We start from the raw sequence: 21,488 nt of genomic DNA, 5'->3' as shown, positions 1-21,488 counted from the left end.
TGCTGGGGCATCCGGGGGGGTAAAGCTGCCGGCTCCCCGTCGCCAGCACGCTCGCTCCAGCCTCACCCTCCCCACAATGCCGGGAGCCAGGGGGTGGGGTGGCGTCTCCCTGGGGCTCCTGCTTTCACTCTAGACACTAAGGAGGAGGAGGTGGCAGCTCGGGGACAGGCCAGCACCCTGGGGCCCAACGCGCTGTCCACCTGCTGCAGAGTCTTGGCCGAGGTGGGGGGTGCCGACAGGTCAGGCCCCACCCCCGGCCAGCGGTCAGCGAAGGCCTGGGAGCCAGGCAGCTCCTGGCTCCATGAGGCCGATGGCCTCACAGGACAGTAAACTCCTGAGCAGGGAAAATGGTGCCACAAGCCCAGGACGCCAGGCCCGATCCCGAGCCAAGGCCAGGACGTGGCTGGCACGAGCGTCTCCCGCCGTATGGTCTCCTGGCTGTGACGTGGCTGAAAGACGCCCGTGTCAGAGGCAGCCTTCCCAGGAGGCTGCCCGCCAGCCCGGCCGAGAGGCCCCTGCCGAGTGTGCCACAGCCAAGGTCCCCATGTGAGACGTGTGTCCTCGCCACGCGACCACACGCTACGCTCTGGCCTGCACGGGAGACAGGTTTCTGAGGGGAGGCGAACAAGCAGTGGTACTCTTGTTTATTTATTAGCGGCATAAGAAACCTTCGCTGCCTCCCAAGTGCTACTGTGGGTGCCAACAGTTCAGTGACAGCGGGACTGGACACATTCAGGCAGGGTACAATCCTGGTTCACGGGCTTGTTCCGCCCACTCCCACGCGTGACCATCGGAGCGGCTGCCCCTCCTCCACCACCACGGAGCCTAACCCAGGCACAGGTGACACCCACGCCACGTATTCCTATCAAGCGAGCGGAAGTTGCACTGTCGCGTTCCGACAATAAGACGGAACGCTCTCCCGAGAAGACTCTCAGGAGAGCCAGGAAGCTGTAGCACGTTCCAGAAGGAGTCGTGTCGTGGGCGACCGGCCGTTCCTGCCAACCAGATCACGAGAGACACAGGCTCGGCTCCCGCTGGCCGAGCGCGCTCCTGCCTCCCCTCCTGCCGGGGTATGTTTTGGAAACGGCTGGCCCAGCCACATCGATTTCTGAGGAGGTCACCACCCCGGTCACTTGCTGGGGAAACAGAACAGCGCAGCACACGGCTGAGCCAGCCCCGTGCACACTGAGTGCAAAGGGAGGGCCTGGGGCCAACACGGGGCCCTGCCTGGGCCAGCAGGCACCTGCCCAGCGTGGGCGCCACCTCGGCTCTAACAGCACACCTCTCGCCCGCGACGAATGCCCCTCCCCACGCCCGCTCAGTCGCCCAGTGCCCTTCTGGGGGGCAGGCACCCCGCTTCAGGGAAGCAGAGGGCTGGATTTGTCGTGCACCGTGGCAACACAGAGGGCACACACAGATCGAAGATGGCAGGCGACTCGGCGTGGTGTCACCACCACAAGGAGAGACGTAGACGTCCCTAATGGTCACCACCGACCTCTCGGGGGGATGGGAACTGTCCACGCTCACCCACCCCGAGGCAGAGCGAGCCCATGTGGCACTTCTGGCCTCGGGGGCTGGGGAAGCTCTGGTGGCCTCCAGCCTGGTTCCTGGACAAGGTGCCCTCCCTAAACCACATGGCACATGTCATTCCTGGAGGGAAGGATGAAGCTCTGTGGATGCTACGGGGCCTCCCGGGGACGCTGTGGCTGCAGCACCTCCCTGCCCGAGAGCCACCAGGACACCTCCCACAGTTAGGGCCCCCTGGACCCCGCCGCTCTCCAGCCTCCCTCCCGCGGCGCCCAGGCTCTTCCCCGCCAATACCAGCATTTCCAGAAGTCATCTTTCCTGCATGGTAGCAAGCAACTTGTCCCCAGCATCTCCTCGAGCCACTGTCCACTCTTCCTCCAGTCCCACCCACCTGCCTCATCCAACCTGGACCCTCCGTCCTGGGCCTGGGTTCCATCCCCACTCCGCTCCCAGCGCACCCTGATGGGGCACAGAGGACTGGAACCCCCTCCCTCACCCTCCCCTCCTCCAGCCGGTGTTCTGACCCCAGACTGGCTTGAAGGCCCTTGCCATCAGTTGTCCAGGCTGAGCCCAGCAGGCTGGGTGAGGCCCAGGCCTCCCCAGGAAGGACTGTGGCCCAAGTCAGGGATTTAGCCAATGGGAGGCTCAGCGGGGAGGGGGGACCTACTGCTGAGCTGGCTGTGCCTTTCCCCCGCCCACAATGCACAGTTCTGCCTGCTGCCCAAATGAGATCTGTGTCCCTCTTGGTGGGATTCCATTGGGAACAGCGGCTCCCAGAGTGGACAGGAGTGAGGTGGGGGAGCCCACGGGGCCCAATCTCCCGGGAAAGGCACCGGAGAGGAGGGGGGTTCCAGAGGCCAGAGCAGGGGCCCCTCCAAGCCCCAGGCAGAGTCCTGCTGAGCACAGCCCAGGGACCGAGAGCCCCACGGGATGACGGGAACAATCCCCAGCGCTCACACAGCCCCGAGAACGGCTCTGCCTCCAGCGGAAGAAACGGGAACCTCAGGATTCGCCGGCACCAGGCAAAACCCGGAGAAGGGCTGAGCACCACGGCAGGAAAACCATTCCAGAGTCAACGCTCCCATGTACTCCCAAACAAAAGCAAGACCTCGAAGGCTCCAAATGACCTGGGCCCCAAAGGATCAAGGGTAATTTTAGGAAGTCATGTCTGACACCCACCAGAAATTAACACAAGCCAAGAAGCAGGAAGGCTCCCTGACCAAGAGGAGAAACGAGGGGATGCTGACTTGGAATGCAGCTGATCGGATTAGTCAAAGACATTAAAATGGTTATTACAGGGGCCGGCACTGTGGTGCAGCAGGTTAATGCCCTGGCTGAAGCACCGGTATCCCATATGGGCACCGGTTCTAGTCCCGGCTGCCCCACTTCCAATTCGGCTCTCTGCTATGGCCTGGGAAAGCAGTAGAAGATGGCCCAAGTCCTTGGACCCCCTGCACCCGCGTGGGAGACCCGGAAGAAGTTCCTGGCTCCTGGCTTTGGATCAGCGCAGCTCCAGCCATTGTGGCCAATTGGGGAGTGAACCAGCAGGTGGAAGACTCTCTCTCTCTCTCTCTGCCTCTCCTTCTCTCTCTGCCTCTCCTTCTCTCTCTGTGTAACTCTGACTTTCAAATAAATAAATAAATCTATGGTTATTATAAACGCATTCTACGCACCGCAGAGGCTCATGGAAATGTGTTAAGCAGGCACAGAGAAAATATCAAAAAAGACCGAACTCCAGCACCCAGGAAGCTGCAACGGCTGAGGTGGAAAACACGCTGATTGGGTTAAAGGATCTGTAGGCTCGGGCACGGCTGTGAAACCAGGTGAAGTACGGGGAAGACAGCAACAACAGACGTGGACCCAGCATCGTGCGGTGTGGGTCGGCTCCGAGTGCTTGGCACAGCCGTGGGTGGGGGCCCCAAGGAGAGAGGGGAAAGGGGCGTGGCCTGGCACAGCCGTGGGTGGGGGCCCCAAGGAGAGAGGGGAAAGGGGCGTGGCCTGGCACAGCCGTGGGTGGGGGCCCCAAGGAGAGAGGGGAAAGGGGCGTGGCCTGGCACAGCCATGGGTGGGGGCCCCAAGGAGAGAGGGGAAAGGGGCGTGGCCTGACAGCTGTCTCGGGCAGCCCTGAAGGAGAGAGAAACAGGGAGAGATGGATACAAAAACACTGGAAGAACTCACAGCTGAAAGATTGTTCTAATTTTTTGTAAACAATAAACCTAAAGATCCGAGAAGCTCAACAAACCCTAGCACAAGAAGCCTGAAAAAAACCGCAGCGCGCACATGATAATCACACCAGTTACAACCAGCGATAAAGGGGGAATCTGGAAGAGCCCGACACGCACTCGCAGAAACCGAGACGAAGACGACAGCAGGTTCTCGCCGGAACCGACGCCAGACAGGAGGCGCGACGGCTTCCAGGCACTGAAACCCTGCGCTCAGCAAATCTGTCTCGCAGACGAAGGCAAATGAGGAATTCACAGACCTGCAGCGTCTGCAAGAGCCGACCCCCAGGAGACCTGAAAGGGGTGCCCACAAGTCCCCCGGGCAGAAAGACCACGCAGGGCGGGGCCAGCTCCACACAGAGGGCGAAGGCGCCAGCAGCCACACCTGTCGGGGAAGGGGCTGGCTCCCCCTCACCGAAAGTCTCCAGCCAGAAGCAGGAATGACACACTTGGGATTACAGCACACGCACAAAATCCTGGAACGCGAGGAGCAGCCTGGCCTGGTCCTGCTTCTCCCCACTGTGCAGCCTGGAGGGCTGAGGTCAGGCCACAAGCTTGCCAGATTCTGTCCCAACCATGGCTGCCCCGTCTCACCGTGTCCCACATAGCACAGGGGTACGGGCGCCCTCTCGTGACACGAGTCCCACCCACAAGGGCTCCTCCCCCTTAGGACCCCCCCACCTGCAGTGCCGTCCCCTTGGGGGCCAGGACCCATGAGGGACACGTCCTGAGACCACATGAGGACAGACAGAGAGGTGCCTGTCACAACAGTACAACAGAGGCATGGCTGACAGGCCAGGAAAAAAGTGGAATAATAAAATAACCCAAAAACAGGCAGGAAGAAGGGAACGTGAAAACGAATGAATGAAGAATAAAACCCAGGCACGCCTGACTGCCTACAGAGGGTCCCGACCAGCGCAGTAAAAGGCGTGGATTCGTAAACTACGGACACAAAGGCAAAGTTCAGTGCGTGTGGCTTAGGAGACACCGCTTTCAGTAAACAACACAACACAGGGTTAACAGCACGCCGATGGGAGCAGGTGATAGCGGGATCACTGGCACAGCAGAGCAGGAGACGAGCCAAGTGACTAGTGAGCAAGGAGGCTCTCCTAGGACACCCCAGAGACGGAGGGCTGGGCTCTCAGGGGACATGCCCTCAACACTCGGATGTGACCACAGACCACCAGGGCACCTGCAGCCACCCCGATGACGCTGGGAAACCCCGCCCAGTCACGGTGCAGACTCCAACACCTCTCACAGCGACAGGATAACTGGACACTGACCAAGCACCGCATTCCCTGAGGGCACCCTCCTCCACCAGGAAGCCCACCTGCACCCTGGCCACGCCACAGGCCCCTCACCCCGGGACACCTGTTACCACACACCCGCAAGTTCCCTCAGGAATGCATCCGCTGGTGCATTAGCCTGCGGTTTTAACCAAACAGCGACAACAGCACCCAGTGCCAACAGCAACACCACCCAGTGCCAACGGCGACTGGGGGCAGGGGGATGTCGTCACAGGCAACCCCGTCCGTCCTCGGTGAATGAGTAACAGCCGGCCCGGCCATTGCACAACCACCACGGGCACTCTGCTGTTTACAACCCGCCTACACCTTTGTCCAGGGGCACTCACGCCAGCTCTGGAAAGTTCCGTGTTGTGCTAGGGTTACGGGAAACAGCGGTGTTGTTTCTCACGACAGATCCATGCAGAAATATGTCAGCGTGTTAGCTTCAAGGAACGCCTCCTCCCTGACCCGCCAGGAACACCCGCTGGCACGCTCACGCGCGGTGCAGGGCAGCCCCGTATTTACCAACACCCACACTCGGGGCACAGCACCGGGCGCCGGGGCCCCAGGGAGGAGGAAGCGGCCCTGCCGGGGGCATCCCAGAGCCCCGAGGCAGCATATCCACAGCCTGCGATCCCCGAGGCTCCACCTGAACCCACCTCGCTCAGAGCAGCCGTCCACCAGGAAAAGACCTGAGGCCAGAGGGCAGCTGACGGCAAAGGGGCCGGACAGCTGGGCTACCCCCGACGGCCAGCAGAGCCAGCCAAGGAGCACGCGGGCAGCACCGCCCCACAGAGGACGCTCTCCCCTGCTACCTGGCAGCCTCAGGCCCCCTCACCGGGCCAGGTCCCCCTTGCGGGAGCCTGTGTGTGCTGCAACCCGCTCTCCCCGCCCTGTCCCTGCGAGGTCACCCGCGCGCTCTCCCAAGGCTCGCTGGCTCCTGCTTGGGGCTGGTTGCGTCAGTGGGGAGCACCCACAGGAGCTGGCAGGCAGAGAGGGAGCAGGTGGGGCCCTGCTGGCTCGGCAGCTGCTCTGGCTGGTAGATGCCCTGGCCCAAAGGTGTGAACCGCATCACGCGGCTCCCCCCGCCCCCGGCTCTGGGGACCCTCCCACCGAGGTTGCCGGGAGCTCTTCACCACCCTGGGGTGCCCTGCCCCTGCCTCCTTTGCCAGTCCAAGGGTCACTCTGGTCTCGACCTCATCAGTAAGAGTGTGGCCTCTGCTATGCACACGCAACACCTCCCCAACTGTCCCCCACCCGATGGCCACCTGGGGCTGGACCCCTGGGACCACTTCCTGGGGGCCCCCGTGGTGGCCCCATGCCTGTGACTGTGTCTTGCAGGTGAGCCTGGGGCTCCCACCTGAACCTTACACAAGCGCCACGCGCTGTCCTGGCGCCCCCGCGGAGTGGCCATGGGCAAGCCCCGGCATCTCTGTGTGACCACACGGCAGGCACAGGGAGCAAACACCCGGCAGGCAGTGCCCGCGGCACCTGAACCCGAAGCCACCTACAGACATCAAGAAAGTGTGACCCCACCTGGTGCCAGATGGTTGGGGCCCACGGCCGCCCACACCACTACTTCTCCAAGTCTCCCAAACTGCCTCAATTTCCCCGCGTACCTGTCAAAAGATAGATAAATAAATAAGAGTCCCAGTCCCTACATGCAGACCTCCTGCACTGGCGCCTGACTTCCCAGTGACACCTACGGCCAGTGCAGCCCTGCAGAGGCCGAGCCCTCGGACGGGGGAGCACTGCCCATCCGACGGCCCCGGCACGGTCTCCTGCCCCACACGTCCCCGCGGGGGACTCCTGCACCCAGCAGAGCACAGGCCTCTGGGACACATGCCTGGCGCTCACTCAAGGCTCCTTGCAGCCCCCGGCCCGCCCCCAGGAAGCAGGGAGGCCTCCGCTTGCCTGCGCTGCCCAGAGGTAGTCCAGCCGCAGCTTGATGTCCACCTGCCTGGCGTGCAGGGCCAGCGTGCAGGAGAAGAGCAGGATGGCCATGACCGGCTCGTAGCTGCGCCCCGGGGCGGCTCCGGCCCTGTGGGGAGAAGAGACCGTCAGAGCCCAGCCCATCAACCCCCGGCACCTTCGGAGCGGCCCCTCCGCGGGGACACCCCCACTCCCGCTGCAGGGGCCAGGCCCCGAGCCTCTGTGCCGTGGGACCCCCGAGCCCTGGCTCCGACCCGGGCTGCAGAGCAGTGACAGGGAAGCCACCACAGCAAATCCTGCGCCGGCCTGGTCCTCAGCGGCCTTCCCACCGGCAGGGGAGCGCCAAGCCCCCTTCAGGAGCTGAGGCAGCCCGCGGGGCCGTGCCGGCGCCTCACTCACCCGGCCTCGCCGTAGCCGCCGAGCTCCAGGGCCAGGATGTAGGAGGCAGTGAGCCCGCACAGCAGGACCATCTTGGGCAGGGAGGACACGCGCAGGAACACGGCCAGCGGCAGGGTGCCCACCAGGCAGCAGAGCAGGGCGTGCGGCGCAGACTCACAGGGCATGGCGGGCAGCACGGTGCGCCGGCCGCCGGCTGCCAGGACCACCATGGAGCTGTTGGCCTTGGCGGGCCAGGCCCAGGGCAGGCAGCCCACCTGGGAGGCGAGGGCACAGGGGCTCAGCCAGCGTCCGGCAAGGGGCGCTCGGGCTCCCAGCCCCACCCGCATCTGCTGGCCAGCCCAGGGCCCGGCGGGCTCTCACAGCCCTGAGGCCAGGAAGGAAAGGGGCGGGGGGGGGGCAGGAACCAGCCCCGCCTCTCCCCCAAACCTGGGAGGTTGGCACTGTCACTCCCCTCACCTCCACCCTCACCCCTCCTCCCTTCCACCCTCAACCCTCCTCACCCCCACACTTTCACTCCTCTTCACCTCCACCCTCACTCCTCCTCCCTCCACCGTTACTCCTCCTCCCCTCCACCCTCACTCCTCCTCCCCTCCACCCTCACCCCTCCTTACCTCCACCCTGTTATTCTTCCTATCTCCACCCTCACTCCTCCTCCCCTCCACCCTCACTCTTACCTCTACCCTCACTCCTCCTCCCCTCCACCCTCACTCCTCACCTCCACCCTCACCCCTCCTCACCTCCACCCTGTTACTCCTCCTCACCTCCACCCTCACCCCTCCTCACCTCCACCCTCACCCCTCATCTCCACCCTTACCCCTCCTCCCCTCCACCATCACCCCTCCTCCCCTCCACCCTCACTCCTCCTCCCCTCCACAGTCACCCCTCCTCCCCTCCACCCTCACTCCTCCTCCCCTCCACCCTCACTCCTCCTCCCCTCCACCGTCACCCCTCCTCCCCTCCACAGTCACCCCTCCTCCCCTCCACCCTCACTCCTCCTCACCTCCACCCTCACTCCTCCTCCCCTCCACCATCACCCCTCCTCACCTCCACCCTCCACTCCTCCTCCCCTCCACCCTCACTCCTCCTCCCCTCCACCCTCACTCCTCTCCCCTCCACCCTCACTCCTCCTCCCCTCCACTCTCCTCCTCCCCTCCACCGTCTCTCCTCCTCTCCCCCACCCTCACTCCTCCTCCCCTCCACCCTCACTTCTCCTCTCCCCCACCCTCACTCCTCCTCCCCTCCACCCTCACTTCTCCTCACCTCCACCGTCTCTCCTCCTCTCCCCCACCCTCACTCCTCCTCCCCTCCACAGTCACCCCTCCTCCCCTCCACCCTCACTCCTCCTCACCTCCACCCTCACTCCTCCTCCCCTCCACCATCACCCCTCCTCACCTCCACCCTCCACTCCTCCTCCCCTCCACCATCACTTCTCCTCACCTCCACCCTCACTTCTCCTCACCTCCACCGTCTCTCCTCCTCTCCCCCACCCTCACCCCTCCTCCCCTCCACCCTCCACTCCTCATTCCCTCACCTGCTACTCTCACACCCATCTAATCTGTCCTTCCTGCTCTACTCCGTCACGTTACTCCACCCTGTGTTCGCTCCCTGTACAAGAGCATTTCCTGGGGTGAGGGCGCCTGTCCTCTCTGGGTGCGGCTCTCATCACCTGCTTCTCACAGCAGCCCGGCCCGTGCTGTCCTCCCGTCCCCATGTCCACAGCCCTGGCCCCTGTGGGAGGGAGAGACGCTCACCACGCAGCCCTGGGCTACCGAGTAGATCAAGACCACGATGAAAATGCACAGGACGGTGCGGATCTGGATGGTGAGGCACCCTGGAAAACACTGGGGGGGACAGCGTTTCAGACGGAGCCGCCGCGGACCACGCGAGGCAGCCACACAGGCACAGCGGGGGGCGGCTGCGCGCCGTCTGCCTGCTCCCTGGTCCTCGCACGTCAGCTCCCTGCTGTCTTCACGCCTTTGTTCTCCCGGTGACAAACTCGCCAATGCCAGACAAAATCTAATCAAAGAGAACAACATCTCCCTCCCTCTTCAGGCATCACGCCTGTGATTGGCTGAAATTCAACGGAGGCACAGGTGCGTGCTCCACCCAGAAACGGTGAGTGCACACCTTCACCTGCGCTTCTCCGTGCCCCGCGTAGTGCGGTTACCACGTTCTTCCCGCAGACTGGCACGTAATTCCTCGTTACTGGAACCTGTGTTTTCAATCTACTTAATCTAAATACGTTTTGAAATAGTCAGCAAGCGACTCCGTGGACAGACGGAAGAAGCCTCTCCACACTCGCACGCCACGCCAGGCCTGCGTCGAGTGGGCCGCACTGCCAGCTCGGCTTTCCCACTCGAGCACGGGGACCCCGGGCCACGGCGAGCCAGAGCCCTGGGACGCTGCGAGCCTAGTCCTTGGGCGCCCCACACCGGGGAGCGTGCTCCTCGCCCAGCTGTGCGTCCCCTCACACGGGCCACTCGGGATTGTCCTGGCCCACGCTCCCAGCCATAGGCACAGCCACCTCATCAGCGAGGGGGCGACACCCCCAGGCTCGCGCGTGGGCAGCCAGGTCGGGCTCAAGTCTGACACCATCCCGACAGACAGAGGCCGGGGGCGGTGCAGCTCCCCAGCCACACGATGGGCCACGCCACGGCCTGCTCCCACGCTGCCCCTGCCTGCAGACAGAGCCTGAGTGCAGTCACGGGCAGGGGCTGAGCCCACGAGAGGCCGGGGGCCCTGGGCTGCCCCGGCAGCTCTGCTGCCTTCACACACGTTCTGCATCCCTCGTGCTATCTGTACACCTGCAGGAGGGCACACAGGATCCCAGCACGGGGACAAAGTGACAGGTTTCAAAACGACCTCCCTTCGGTCAGGCTCTCCTTGAAATCACGTGCACACAGCAATCGCATTTCAAGTGGCAACTTCAAATCTGCCCGACTGGAGGACACGCGGCCCACAGCTGGGAACGCAATGCCCATCAACAGCATCTTCTGACCCAAAAAGCAAGACGCTCCCTTCTGAGAGTCCCTGCCCTCCACAGCAAGAGGGACACACTCTGGGTGTGCCAGCAGCAACAGCTGGGAGGCAGCCGCTGGTGGACAGGAAGCTCCAGCCCCACGGCGGAGCAGGCAGGACCCCGGTCTGCGCTGCGGACATGAGAAGCACCACTACCTCCTGCCCCCGCTGGCCTCTCGCCTCCAGAGCACAGGGTCAGAGTCTCCATTTATATAATCAATATATATTCTGTACAGTTCTGTACTCAGCGCTCACTTCTACGACCAATACTCATCACCGGCCAGCTGCACATGGTACCCAGCCCAGGACTGGCCTTAACGAGCACCCGCTACGTGGGCGGCTCCGCCACCCATCCTGCTGACGGGGCAAGCCGCCAGGACTCCTGCAAATCTGGACTAGGTGCAGGAGCAGGACACACACTGTGCACACACCGGAACTGGATGATGGACAGCTACGGAACACGCACCACACATATACCTGGTCCAGGTGATGGACAGGTAGAGGACAAACACACATGTACCTGAACCAGATGATGTGCAGGTACAGAACACACACACATGTACACACACACACACACACACATACCTCGTGTGATGGAAGGACACAGGACACACGCACACGCACCTGGTCAGGTGATGGACACAGGACACACACACACACACCTGGTCAGGTGACAGACAAAGGACACACACACACACGTGATCCAAGTAATGGACAGACACAGGACACACACCAGGTCAGGTGATGTTCAGACACAGGACACACACACACACACCTGATTGATGGACAAAGGACACACATGCACGCATGCACCTGGTCAGCTGATGGGCACAGGACACACACACACACACATGCACCTGGTCAGCTGATGGACAGACACAGGACACACATGCATGCCCCTGGACTCAGGTGATGTGCAGGTACAGGACACACACACACATACACAGGACACACACACACACACACAGGACACGCACACACACACACAGGACACGCACACACACACACACACGCACCTGGACTCGGGTGATGTGCAGGTACAGGACATGCACACACACACACACACAGAGGACACGCACACACACACACACGCACCCTGTCAGCTGATGGACAGACACAGGACACACGCGCACGCACCTGGACTCGGGTGATGTGCAGGTACAGGACACACACACACACACACACACACGCACGCACCTGGACTCGGGTGATGTGCAGGTACAGGACACAGGCCACCAGGAAGCAGATGCAGAAGACCAGCAGGAGCAGGACGGCCACACTCCTGGAGACAGAAGACACAGGTGTCCCTGCCGGACGGGGGCCAAGGGGCACCAGGAGGCTCCTGGGAACCGCCCCTGCTCTGCTCCCCACACCCCAGCGCCTCCAGGAGGAAGCTGCCTGCCCGGGGTCCCTGGGAGCCCACAGGGGTTCCCCTCCAGGGAAGGGCATCTGGGGGCCCCAGGGGAGTGGCCTCTCCCAAGCTTGCCCCCACTCTTACTGTCCCCACCTCCACAACCTGGCCTGGCTGTGTGACACAGCTGTGAGCCCTTTTTCTAGAAAATGCTTGACCCCCAAATACAGCTGTGGGGTGGCCACTACGGCACTGTCTGTGTGGGTGTGGGGGCACAGTGCCTAAGACTGAGACCCCCCTCCTCAGCAGGTGTCTCCTGGAGACCCCACGGAGCCTGGCCCCACAGGGAGACCCTGTTAGGGAATGAATGTGCCTGGGACCCGCGTTGCGGCACAGCGGGTTAGGCCATCGTCTGCGACACCAGCATCACAAACGAGCATCCCGGCCGCTCCAGTTCTGATCCAGCTGCCTGCTAATGCACATGGGAAATCAGCAGAAGATGGGACTCCTGCACCCACATGGGAATCTAAAAGAAGCTCCTGGCTCCTGCCTTCAGCCTGGCCCAGTCCTGGCTGCTGTGGCCATCTGGGGAGTAAACCAGTGGATGCAAGACCTCTCTCTCTCTCTCTCTCTCTCTTTCTCCCCCTCTCTCTCCCTCTCCTTCTCTGCAACTCTGCCTCTCAAATAAATAAAGGAATCCTTAAAAACCTACTTCAGAATCAAAACCCAGCCGTGACCAGCGCCACACTTCGAGGCTTGCTGTGCTACTGATTCGAGTAACAGCAGGACAGCGGGGCTGGTGTCCTCCCCAGCAAAGGCAGGCGTGAGCGAGGGTCCTGGGGAGGAGAGCCTGGACCTCAAAGGAAGCAGCCGGCACCCCCAGGAGCCCAGGGCCCCGGCACCCACGTCCCAGCGACCCAGACGGGACCGGCACTCACTGCGGGATGATCAGAAGGTAGACGAGGCCGAACAAGGCAGCCAGGACGAGGGCGAGGACAACGGCAGTGGTAAAACACTCGTCCTGCAGCTGATGGTACTGTGGAGAGGGGACAGCGGGAGGGCAGCGGGGCCCCGCCCAGCCCCGCCCCCCCCACCCGCGCCCACGCAGGCACTCGGAGGCGCTCACCTTCCGCTCCCGCTCCACGTGCTTGTACTTCAGCGTGAAGAAGTTGAGATCCGCCATCTCCAGTTCCGTCTGGCGGGCTTCCAGGAGGCGGCTGATGTACCTGTTGACGCGCGAGCCCGGCGTGGCGTAGACGACGTTTGTCGAGAAGGACGAGCGGTTTCGGACTTTCTCCGAGGCTGTCCTCAGCGCCCTCCTCTGCGGCCACCGTGGGAACGGGGGAGCATCAGCGAACCCCGCCCCTGATGGAGAAGAGCCCTCCACGCGCCCCCAGCCCTGCCCCCCGGCAGTGAGTCCTCCCAGCAGCCTGCCGGGGTCCCCAGCGCTGTGTCAGGGGTTGGGGCATTGCACACGTGCAGTAGGGGAAACAGGGCCTGGAGCAGAGCACGCCCCGAGTGACAGCGCAGGGCTCGTGCCCTGCCCCGGAAGGAGAAGCAGTGGCGAGAGGAGTGGCCAGTGAGCGGGAAACGCCCGCCGCAGTGGACCCCACTCCTGGAAGCCTCCAGACAAGCCTGCCTGCTCCAGAACCTCGAATGGGAAAACCCAGAAATCCAGACACGTCAGCGACCACCACCTCCCACAGCCAAAGGCCACAGAAGCTGCAGCCACCCCTCGCCCACCCAGGCCAGCAAAAGCAGGGTGGGCAGGACGGGGCCCCTAGCGGGGCTCAGCTCCAAGCAGCACCCCCAGGATGCACAGGGGGACCGTGCTGGGGAGGGGTCGGGCAGGACAGGCCCCTAGTGGGGCTCAGCTCCAAGCAGCACTCCCAGGATGGACAAGGGGACGGTGCCAGGGATGGGGGAGGGGGGCGGGCAGGATGGGGCAGGGCTCATCTCCAGGCGGCACTCCCAGGATGCACAGGGGGACCGTGCTGGGGATGACGACAGGGGTGGAAGTGGGCAGGACGGGGCGGGGCTCATCTCCAGGCGGCACTCCCAGGATGCACAGGGGGTCTGTGTTGGGGACAGGGGTGGGCAGGACGGGGCGGGGCTCATCTCCAGGCAGCACTCCCAGGATGCACAGGGGGTCTGTGCTGGGGACAGGGGTGGGCAGGACGGGGCGGGGCTCATCTCCAGGCAGCACTCCCAGGATGCACAGGGGGTCTGTGCTGGGGACAGGGGCGGGCAGGACGGGGCGGGGCTCATCTCCAGGCGGCACTCCCAGGATGCACAGGGGGTCTGTGCTGGGGACAGGGGTGGGCAGGACGGGGCGGGGCTCATCTCCAGGCAGCACTCCTAGGATGCACAGGGGGTCTGTGCTGGGGACAGGGGTGGGCAGGACGGGGCGGGGCTCATCTCCAGGCGGCACTCCCCTAGTGGGGCTCGGCTCCGAGCAGCGCTCCCAGGATGGACGGGGGACGGTGCCGGGGAGGGGTGGGCAGGCCGGCCCCTACCTTGTCGTCATCCTCACAGCTCATGACGTTGGAGAAGGGGATCTCAGCCTTGAACATCCGCCGGCAGTGCATGAGCTGCACCAGCAGGTAGCACACGGTCTTGAACTTCATCCGCTTGGCCGGTTTGATGTCTGAGAGAATCAGGCCTGGGAAGATCTGTGTGAACACAGCAGGAAAGAGGGAGGCTCAGCAGGGGCGCTCCCTGCTCACCTGCTGGGACGACAAAGGCGTGCTCGGTGCCGGGCGTCGGGGCATCGGGGAGGTGCGGGGGAGACGGCCCATTCCCAAACACCTCCGGCCCCTACAGTCCAGGGCCACTCACGGGGGCAGGGCTGCGGCCGGCCTGGGCTTCGGTCTGCATGGTGGGGCCCGCTCGGCAGGGGGCAGCTCGGGGAGGGTCAAGGGGATGCACGGGGGCCAGCAAGCTCCACAGGACACTGGCACATCTTCCCTGCCGGCTGCCGGCTGCCGGCTTCCCAAGGTGGTGCCGAAACACCTGACACCAGCCTCGGTGGGGCTCAGGCCGCCCGCCACACCCCTCTCCTGCGCCAACACCGAGGCACGAAGCCCCCTACTCTCCAACATGAGAAGACCAACTACTTCGGGGCTGACCCCCGCCCCCGCCTTCCCCACACCCCTGCACACAGGGGCTGCATGCCCTGTCACACCGGGAGCCCCTCTCGCTCTCATTCCCGGGACCCTGCCCTGCACCGCTGTCACCAGCACCCACACAGGCACCACAGAGCCCCCTTCTCAAGACCCCAGGGCCCCTGGGCCCCACACCCACCTGCCCCTCCCTTTCTGAACCTGTGCCTCTCGTCCTTGGGCCACCTCTGAGCTCTGCCCCTCACATTCCTCAGGCTCTCCCTCAGGGTCCCACCCCAACACCACCCCCGCCCCCAGCAGAACGCCCTGCCCTTGGACCCCAGGCCACCCCAGCACTGCTGCCACCCACACACAGCCCCTTAAGGCAGATGGGGATGGCCCCCACACCCACCCATGAGAAGGGTCTCGCAGGCCCACAACCACATCCCCACGGCAAGGAGAGCACAGGCCCAGGGCAGGAGGGTGGGAGTCACTACTGGACTCACACCCACCGTCCAAGTCCTGTCCACTCACGCCAGGCCCGGTCTGCTGGGACCCCAGGCCTCAAGGCAGGGGCTCCAGAGCTGAGCAGTGAGCTCAGGGCTGGAGCAGACGGGGCTCGTCCTGCCTGGCCCCTCCCCCAGAACCTCCCCTGCCCAGGTCGGGGTGGCCAAGCTTCAAGGCAGCCCCCCAGGGCCTCTGACTCAGGGCAGGTCAGTTCCTGAGCCTGTCCCACCTTACACCCACCCCCACCTGAGCCTGTCCCACCTGACACACACCCCCACCTGAGCCTGTCCCACCTGACACCCACCCCCACCTGAGCCTGTCCCACCTGACACACACCCCCACCTGAGCCTGCATCCCACCTGACACCCACCCCCCACCTGAGCCTGTCCCACCTGACACCCACCCCCACCTGAGCCTGTCCCACCTGACACCCACCCCCACCTGAGCCTGTCCCTCCTGACACCCACCCCCACCTGAGCCTGTCCCACCTGACACCCACCCCCACCTGAGCCTGTCCCACCTGACACCCACCCCCACCTGAGCCTGTCCCACCTGACACCCACCCCCACCTGAGCCTGCATCCCACCTGACACCCACCCCCACCTGAGCCTGCATCCCACCTGACACCCACCCCCACCTGAGCCTGCATCCCACCTGACACCCACCCCCACCTAAGCCTGTCCCACCTGACACCCACCCCCACCTGAGCCTGCATCCCACCTGACACACCCACCCGCACCTGAGCCTGCATCCCACCTGACACCCACCCCCACCTAAGCCTGTCCCACCTGACACACACCCCCACCTGAGCCTGTCCCACCTGACACCCACACCCCCACCTGAGCCTGTCCCACCTGACACCCACCCCCACCTGAGCCTGTCCCACCTGACACACACCCCCACCTGAGCCTGTCCCACCTGACACTCACCCCCACCTGAGCCTGCATCCCACCTGACACCCACCCCCACCTGAGCCTGTCCCACCTGACACACACCCCCACCTGAGCCTGCATCCCACCTGACACCCACCCCCACCTGAGCCTGTCCCACCTGACACCCACCCCCACCTGAGCCTGTCCCACCTGACACCCACCCCCACCTGAGCCTGTCCCACCTGACACCCACACCCCCACCTGAGCCTGTCCCACCTGACACCCACCCCCACCTGAGCCTGTCCCACCTGACACCCACCCCCACCTGAGCCTGTCCCACCTGACACACACCCCCACCTGAGCCTGTCCCACCTGACACACACCCCCACCTGAGCCTGTCCCACCTGACACCCACACCCCCACCTGAGCCTGTCCCACCTGACACCCACCCCCACCTGAGCCTGTCCCACCTGACACACACCCCCACCTGAGCCTGTCCCACCTGACACACACCCCCACCTGAGCCTGTCCCACCTGACACCCACCCCCACCTGAGCCTGTCCCACCTGACACACACCCCCACCTGAGCCTGTCCCACCTGACACCCACACCCCCACCTGAGCCTGTCCCACCTGACACCCACCCCCACCTGAGCCTGTCCCACCTGACACCCACACCCCCACCTGAGCCTGTCCCACCTGACACCCACCCCCACCTGAGCCTGTCCCACCTGACACACACCCCCACCTGAGCCTGTCCCACCTGACACCCACACCCCCACCTGAGCCTGTCCCACCTGACACCCACCCCCACCTGAGCCTGTCCCACCTGACACCCACCCCCACCTGAGCCTGTCCCACCTGACACCCACCCCCACCTGAGCCTGTCCCACCTGACACCCACCCCCACCTGAGCCTGTCCCACCTGACACACACCCCCACCTGAGCCTGTCCTACCTGACACACACCCCCACCTGAGCCTGTCCCACCTGACACCCACCCCCCACCTGAGCCTGCATCCCACCTGACACCCACCCCCACCTGAGCCTGCATCCCACCTGACACCCACCCCCACCTGAGCCTGTCCCACCTGACACCCACCCCCACCTGAGCCTGCGCCCTTCAGAACCTCTCACTTTGCCTCCTGCATCTCCCCCGTGGCAAGCACCCCTCGCCTGAGGCTAACACCTGGAGTGAGCACCCTGTCTCAGCTCTGCACTCACCTACTCCCTGCACATGACTCCGCCACCCTGCACCTTGTCCGGGTCACTCCTTCCTGGCAGGGTGACCCCGAGTGCTCCAGGTGGGATGGTCAGGGCCGCCCATAGGCACTGCACCCCGCAGCTCCCAGAGCTCCCCACCCAGTCCCCTTCAGGGGTCTCAAGGGGAGGTGGCAGGGAGGGGAGTGTGGACACAGGCTGGCCCAGTCCCCACAAGACCCCGGGCCTCTGACAGGGGTCCAGCCCCCTCCCCTGCCTAATCTGCCCCCCACCGCACACCTACGAGAAACCCGGCTCAGGTCACAGCGCTGCTGGGGAGCCCTCTCCCCGTCTGCAAGTTCACAGGCCGAGAGGCAGTGGTGGAGAGGGCGGCGGGAACAGGACACCCCCCAGACCCAGGCCCAGCTGTCAGGGCCCAGGGGACAGGGGCAGGCCAGGGCGCACCTTCCTGCGATGCGACGGCACGATAAAGAACGTCTCGATGTCGTGGGCCCTCAGGAAGCTGTTCCTCTCCTGCCCGTGACCCGGCTCCACCTCGTAGTCCCCGTTCAAGCAGGCCAGGGTTGCCTTTGTGATGTGAACCTTCCTATGGGAGACGGACAGAGCCACGGGCGGGGTCAGAGCAGAGCCCTGGGGAGGACAGCCCTACCCGCCTGCCCACAGCCGGGACCCCGCCCCCGACTCACCCGGGCAGGCCAGCGGCCTCCATGACGTTGGCCAGGGTCACGTCGTTGGACCACACGTCATACTGCCACTTGCGCAGGCCCAGCACGCCGCAGAGCACACGGCCCGTGTGCAGCCCCACGCGCATGTTCAGGTCCACCTCGGTGGCCTCGGCCACGGACCTGCAAGACAGGGCACAGGGTGGGGCTGGGCCTTGACCGTGGGGGCTGCGACAGGATGGATGTGGGAGGTCTCCGGGCCCAGTCAGGGGGCTTAGGTCCCTAGGCGGGCTGGGCTGCTCGGCCACAGCATCCACCCAGCTTCCTGGGCCCCTCCACTGCCCACCCCTGCAGGGCAGGCCCCAACTGGAAATGAGCCCAGTGGCCGCCAGGGTCCTTGGAGGCCAGGTCAGGACAGTCAGGACGACAAGGGCCCTGTGCGGCCGCTGCTGGCCTGTGAGGAACACCAGCCTGGGCGGCGGCAGACCAAGCCAGGGCCCCGAGGTCCGGCACGCACCCCGCTTCCGGGAGCCATTAGGTGTGTGAGTTACGAGTTACTAGGAAGGCAGACCAACTCAGCTTCCTGCATTCTCTACAGAACTTCTTAATTTTCAGTTTTTTCCAGTTCTTTGTCCATCTCCAGAAGCACTAAAACAAAACACTTCAGTTAAACTTCCCTTATCCGGAATTGGGGCTCAAGGGGTCAAGCCACCCCCTGGGACGAAGGCATCCCACATGGGTACTGATTCCTGTCCCAGCTGCTCCACTTCCGATCCAGCTCCCTGCTAACGCCCCGGGAAAGTCCACAGAAGATGGTCCCAGTGCTTGGGCCCCAGCAGCCACGTGGGAGACCCGAAGAAGCTCCTGGCTCCTGGCCAGGATTGGCCCAGCTCTGGCCATTGTGGCCATTTGCGGAGTGAACCAGTAGATGGAAGATCTCTCTCTCTCTCTCTGCCTCTGCCTCCCTAACTCTGCCTTTCAAAAAATTAAATAAATAAATCTTTAAAAAAAACTTTACTCATTTTTTGACATTCACAAAAGGAAATTAAGCCAGCGCCGCGGCTCACTAGGCTAATCCTTCGCCTTGCGGCGCCGGTACACCGGGTTCTAGTCCCGGTTGGGGCGCCGGATTCTGTCCCGGTTGCCCCTCTTCCAGGCCAGCCCTCTGCTGTGGCCTGGGAGTGCAGGGGAGGATGGCCCAAGTGCTTGGGCCCTGCACCCCATGGGAGACCAGGATAAACACCCGGCTCCTGCCTTCGGATCAGCACGGTGCGCCGGCCGCGGTGGCCATTGGAGGGTGAACCAACGGCAAAGGAAGACCTTTCTCTCTGTCTCTCTCTCTCTCACTGTCCACTCTGCCTGTCAAAAAAAAATTTTAAAAAAAAAAAGGAAATTAAGAGGGGGGAGTACACATAGCTGAACCTGGCACACGGTGCCGCGGGGCCTCTCAGCGTCCTCACCCCTGCAGTCGGGAAAGGGTTAACAGGGCAGGCGTCTCTGGGGCCCAGGCCCACCTTGTCCTGGACGTCCAGGGAGCAGCACAGCGGCCTCCAACCAAACCCACGCAGCCTCTGCTGCCGCGCCTCCTGCCACTGGCCCCACTGCAGCCCCGCCCAGCAGGGCCCGCCTCAAACGCTGCAGCTCTGCCGGCCCTAGGACCCCTGCTTCTGGTCAGCCAGGCGCCCAGAGCGCCGCCCACCACCCTGCTCTCGGCCACTCTCCCGGGACGGCCCTCCCCGCTTCACCGGCCCCCTTCTTCTTTCTCCCCTTCAGTTCGTGTGTTATCCCCCCACGTCTGCAGGTCTGACCCCAACAGGGAGGAAGGAGGAAGCAGCCCCCCCACGGCATGGGGGCCACTCTGGGCTCCCTGGTGTTAAGAGACGCTGCCAGAGCCAACCCCTCGCGGTGGCCACCTGCAGTGCCCCACGGGAGGACCGGCCACACCTGCAGCAGGTGTCACTGGTCCTCCTTATGTACTGTGCTGCAGCCACGCAGGCCACAGGAGCAGAAAGGCGGCGAGGATGCGACCAAGGCCAGCTCTCCAGCCTCTAGGTGAGGTGGAAGGTTCCAGAAAAGGCAAGAACATACACATACACACACACACACACACACACACACACCCCTGCAGGTGTGGTGGAAACGGTGGAGAAGACAGAGTCAAGCCCCACCCCACCCTCGTCCAACATCGCAGCTCCCCTGGGGCTCCCCACGGCCCTCCTGGGCCTCAGGATCCCCGCGACTCTGCAGTCTCAACCGAGGACACACCGGCTCTGCATACCCCGAGAGGTGAAGAACCGTGGGCACCCCTGACCCCACAGAAAACCCAGCTCCAAGTCCAACAGCCTCTGAAAACCAGAACCCAGCACTGAGACACGGTGCTCCCTGCCGGGAAACTGAGGCAGGCTCCGTGGTGCACACACGAGCAAGTGCCGCTGGCGACAGCCCCAAGGCTGGGCACAAGGCCCTGCTCCCACGACCGACGACAGCACACGCCAGCCAGCCAGATCCACAGACCACAGCGGGAGCCGTGTGCAGGGGCAGCCCCTGCACGGCCCAGCCTTGCCCATGGGGAGACCCGCAGCCCAGGGCACCCTGGGCGCCAGCCGCCACCCCCCTCCCCTGCATGGCTGCGGGAGCACCTCCTCAGGCGCCACCCGGCTCTCAGAGAGACCGAGACACGGGCGCTGCCATGGAGAGGCCCCTCTGCTTCCTCAGAGACTCGGAAGACAGCAGCGGGGAGGAATGTGCAAGGGGCGTGGCACAAGCAGAGCAGGGCGGGCACAGGTGTCCCAGGGGGCCAGTGCCAGCGGGAGGGACACAGGTCTCCCAGGGGGCCAGTGCCAGCGGGAGGGGCACAGGTCTCCCAGGGGGCCAGCGCCGGCGGGAGGGGCACAGGTCTCCCAGGGGGCCAGCGCCAGCGGGAGGGGCACAGGTCTCCCAGGGGGCCAGTGCTGGTGGGAGGGACACAGGTCTCCCAGGGGGCCAGTGCTGGCAGGAGGGACACAGGTCTCCCAGGGGGCCAGTGCCAGCAGGGAGGGACACAGGTCTCCTATGGGGCCAGTGCCGGCGGGAGGGACACAGGTCTCCCAGGGGGCCAGCGCCGGCGGGAGGGACACAGGTCTCCCGGGGGCCAGCACCGGCGGGAGGGGCACAGGTCTCCCGGGGGCCAGTGCCGGCGGGAGGGACACAGGTCTCCCAGGGGACCAGCGCCAGCGGGAGGGACACAGGTCTCCCAGGGGGCCAGCGCCGGCGGGAGGGGCACAGGTCTCCCAGGGGGCCAGCGCCGGCGGGAGGGGCACAGGTGTCCCAGGGGGCCAGTGCCGGTGGGAGGGGCACAGGTCTCCCAGGGGGCCAGTGCCGGCGGGAGGGGCACAGGTCTCCCAGGGGGCCAG

The 21,488-nt window shown here is 64.4% G+C and overlaps 1 protein-coding gene across 2 annotated transcripts in view; it reads right to left on the bottom strand.

The window, feature by feature from the left end:
- ADCY1 (adenylate cyclase 1) overlaps positions 1 to 21,488 on the bottom strand; it is an 88,128-nt gene that overhangs the window by 18,126 nt on the left and 48,514 nt on the right. Inside the window, exons 6-15 of one of the 2 annotated variants that reach the window (XR_011382995.1) lie at positions 18,121 to 18,279; positions 17,879 to 18,020; positions 14,252 to 14,407; positions 12,862 to 13,056; positions 12,674 to 12,771; positions 11,582 to 11,666; positions 9,118 to 9,207; positions 7,367 to 7,620; positions 6,950 to 7,076; positions 6,572 to 6,654 (exon numbers count right to left, since the gene is read on the bottom strand). Coding sequence is in view for 1 of the 2 variants with exons in the window: in XM_070059440.1 (XP_069915541.1) it covers positions 6,950 to 7,076; positions 7,367 to 7,620; positions 9,118 to 9,207; positions 11,582 to 11,666; positions 12,674 to 12,771; positions 12,862 to 13,056; positions 14,252 to 14,407; positions 17,879 to 18,020; positions 18,121 to 18,279 (1,306 nt within the window). In the remaining variant the exon portion in view is untranslated. The remainder of the gene's footprint in view (positions 1 to 6,571; positions 6,655 to 6,949; positions 7,077 to 7,366; positions 7,621 to 9,117; positions 9,208 to 11,581; positions 11,667 to 12,673; positions 12,772 to 12,861; positions 13,057 to 14,251; positions 14,408 to 17,878; positions 18,021 to 18,120; positions 18,280 to 21,488) is intronic. The other variant, XM_070059440.1, reaches the window with a different exon arrangement.

Source organism: Oryctolagus cuniculus, chromosome 16, assembly GCF_964237555.1.
Source record: "Oryctolagus cuniculus chromosome 16, mOryCun1.1, whole genome shotgun sequence".
In the NCBI taxonomy this organism is placed as follows: Eukaryota; Metazoa; Chordata; class Mammalia; order Lagomorpha; family Leporidae; genus Oryctolagus; species Oryctolagus cuniculus.
This window is presented reverse-complemented; position numbering and strand designations above follow the sequence as displayed.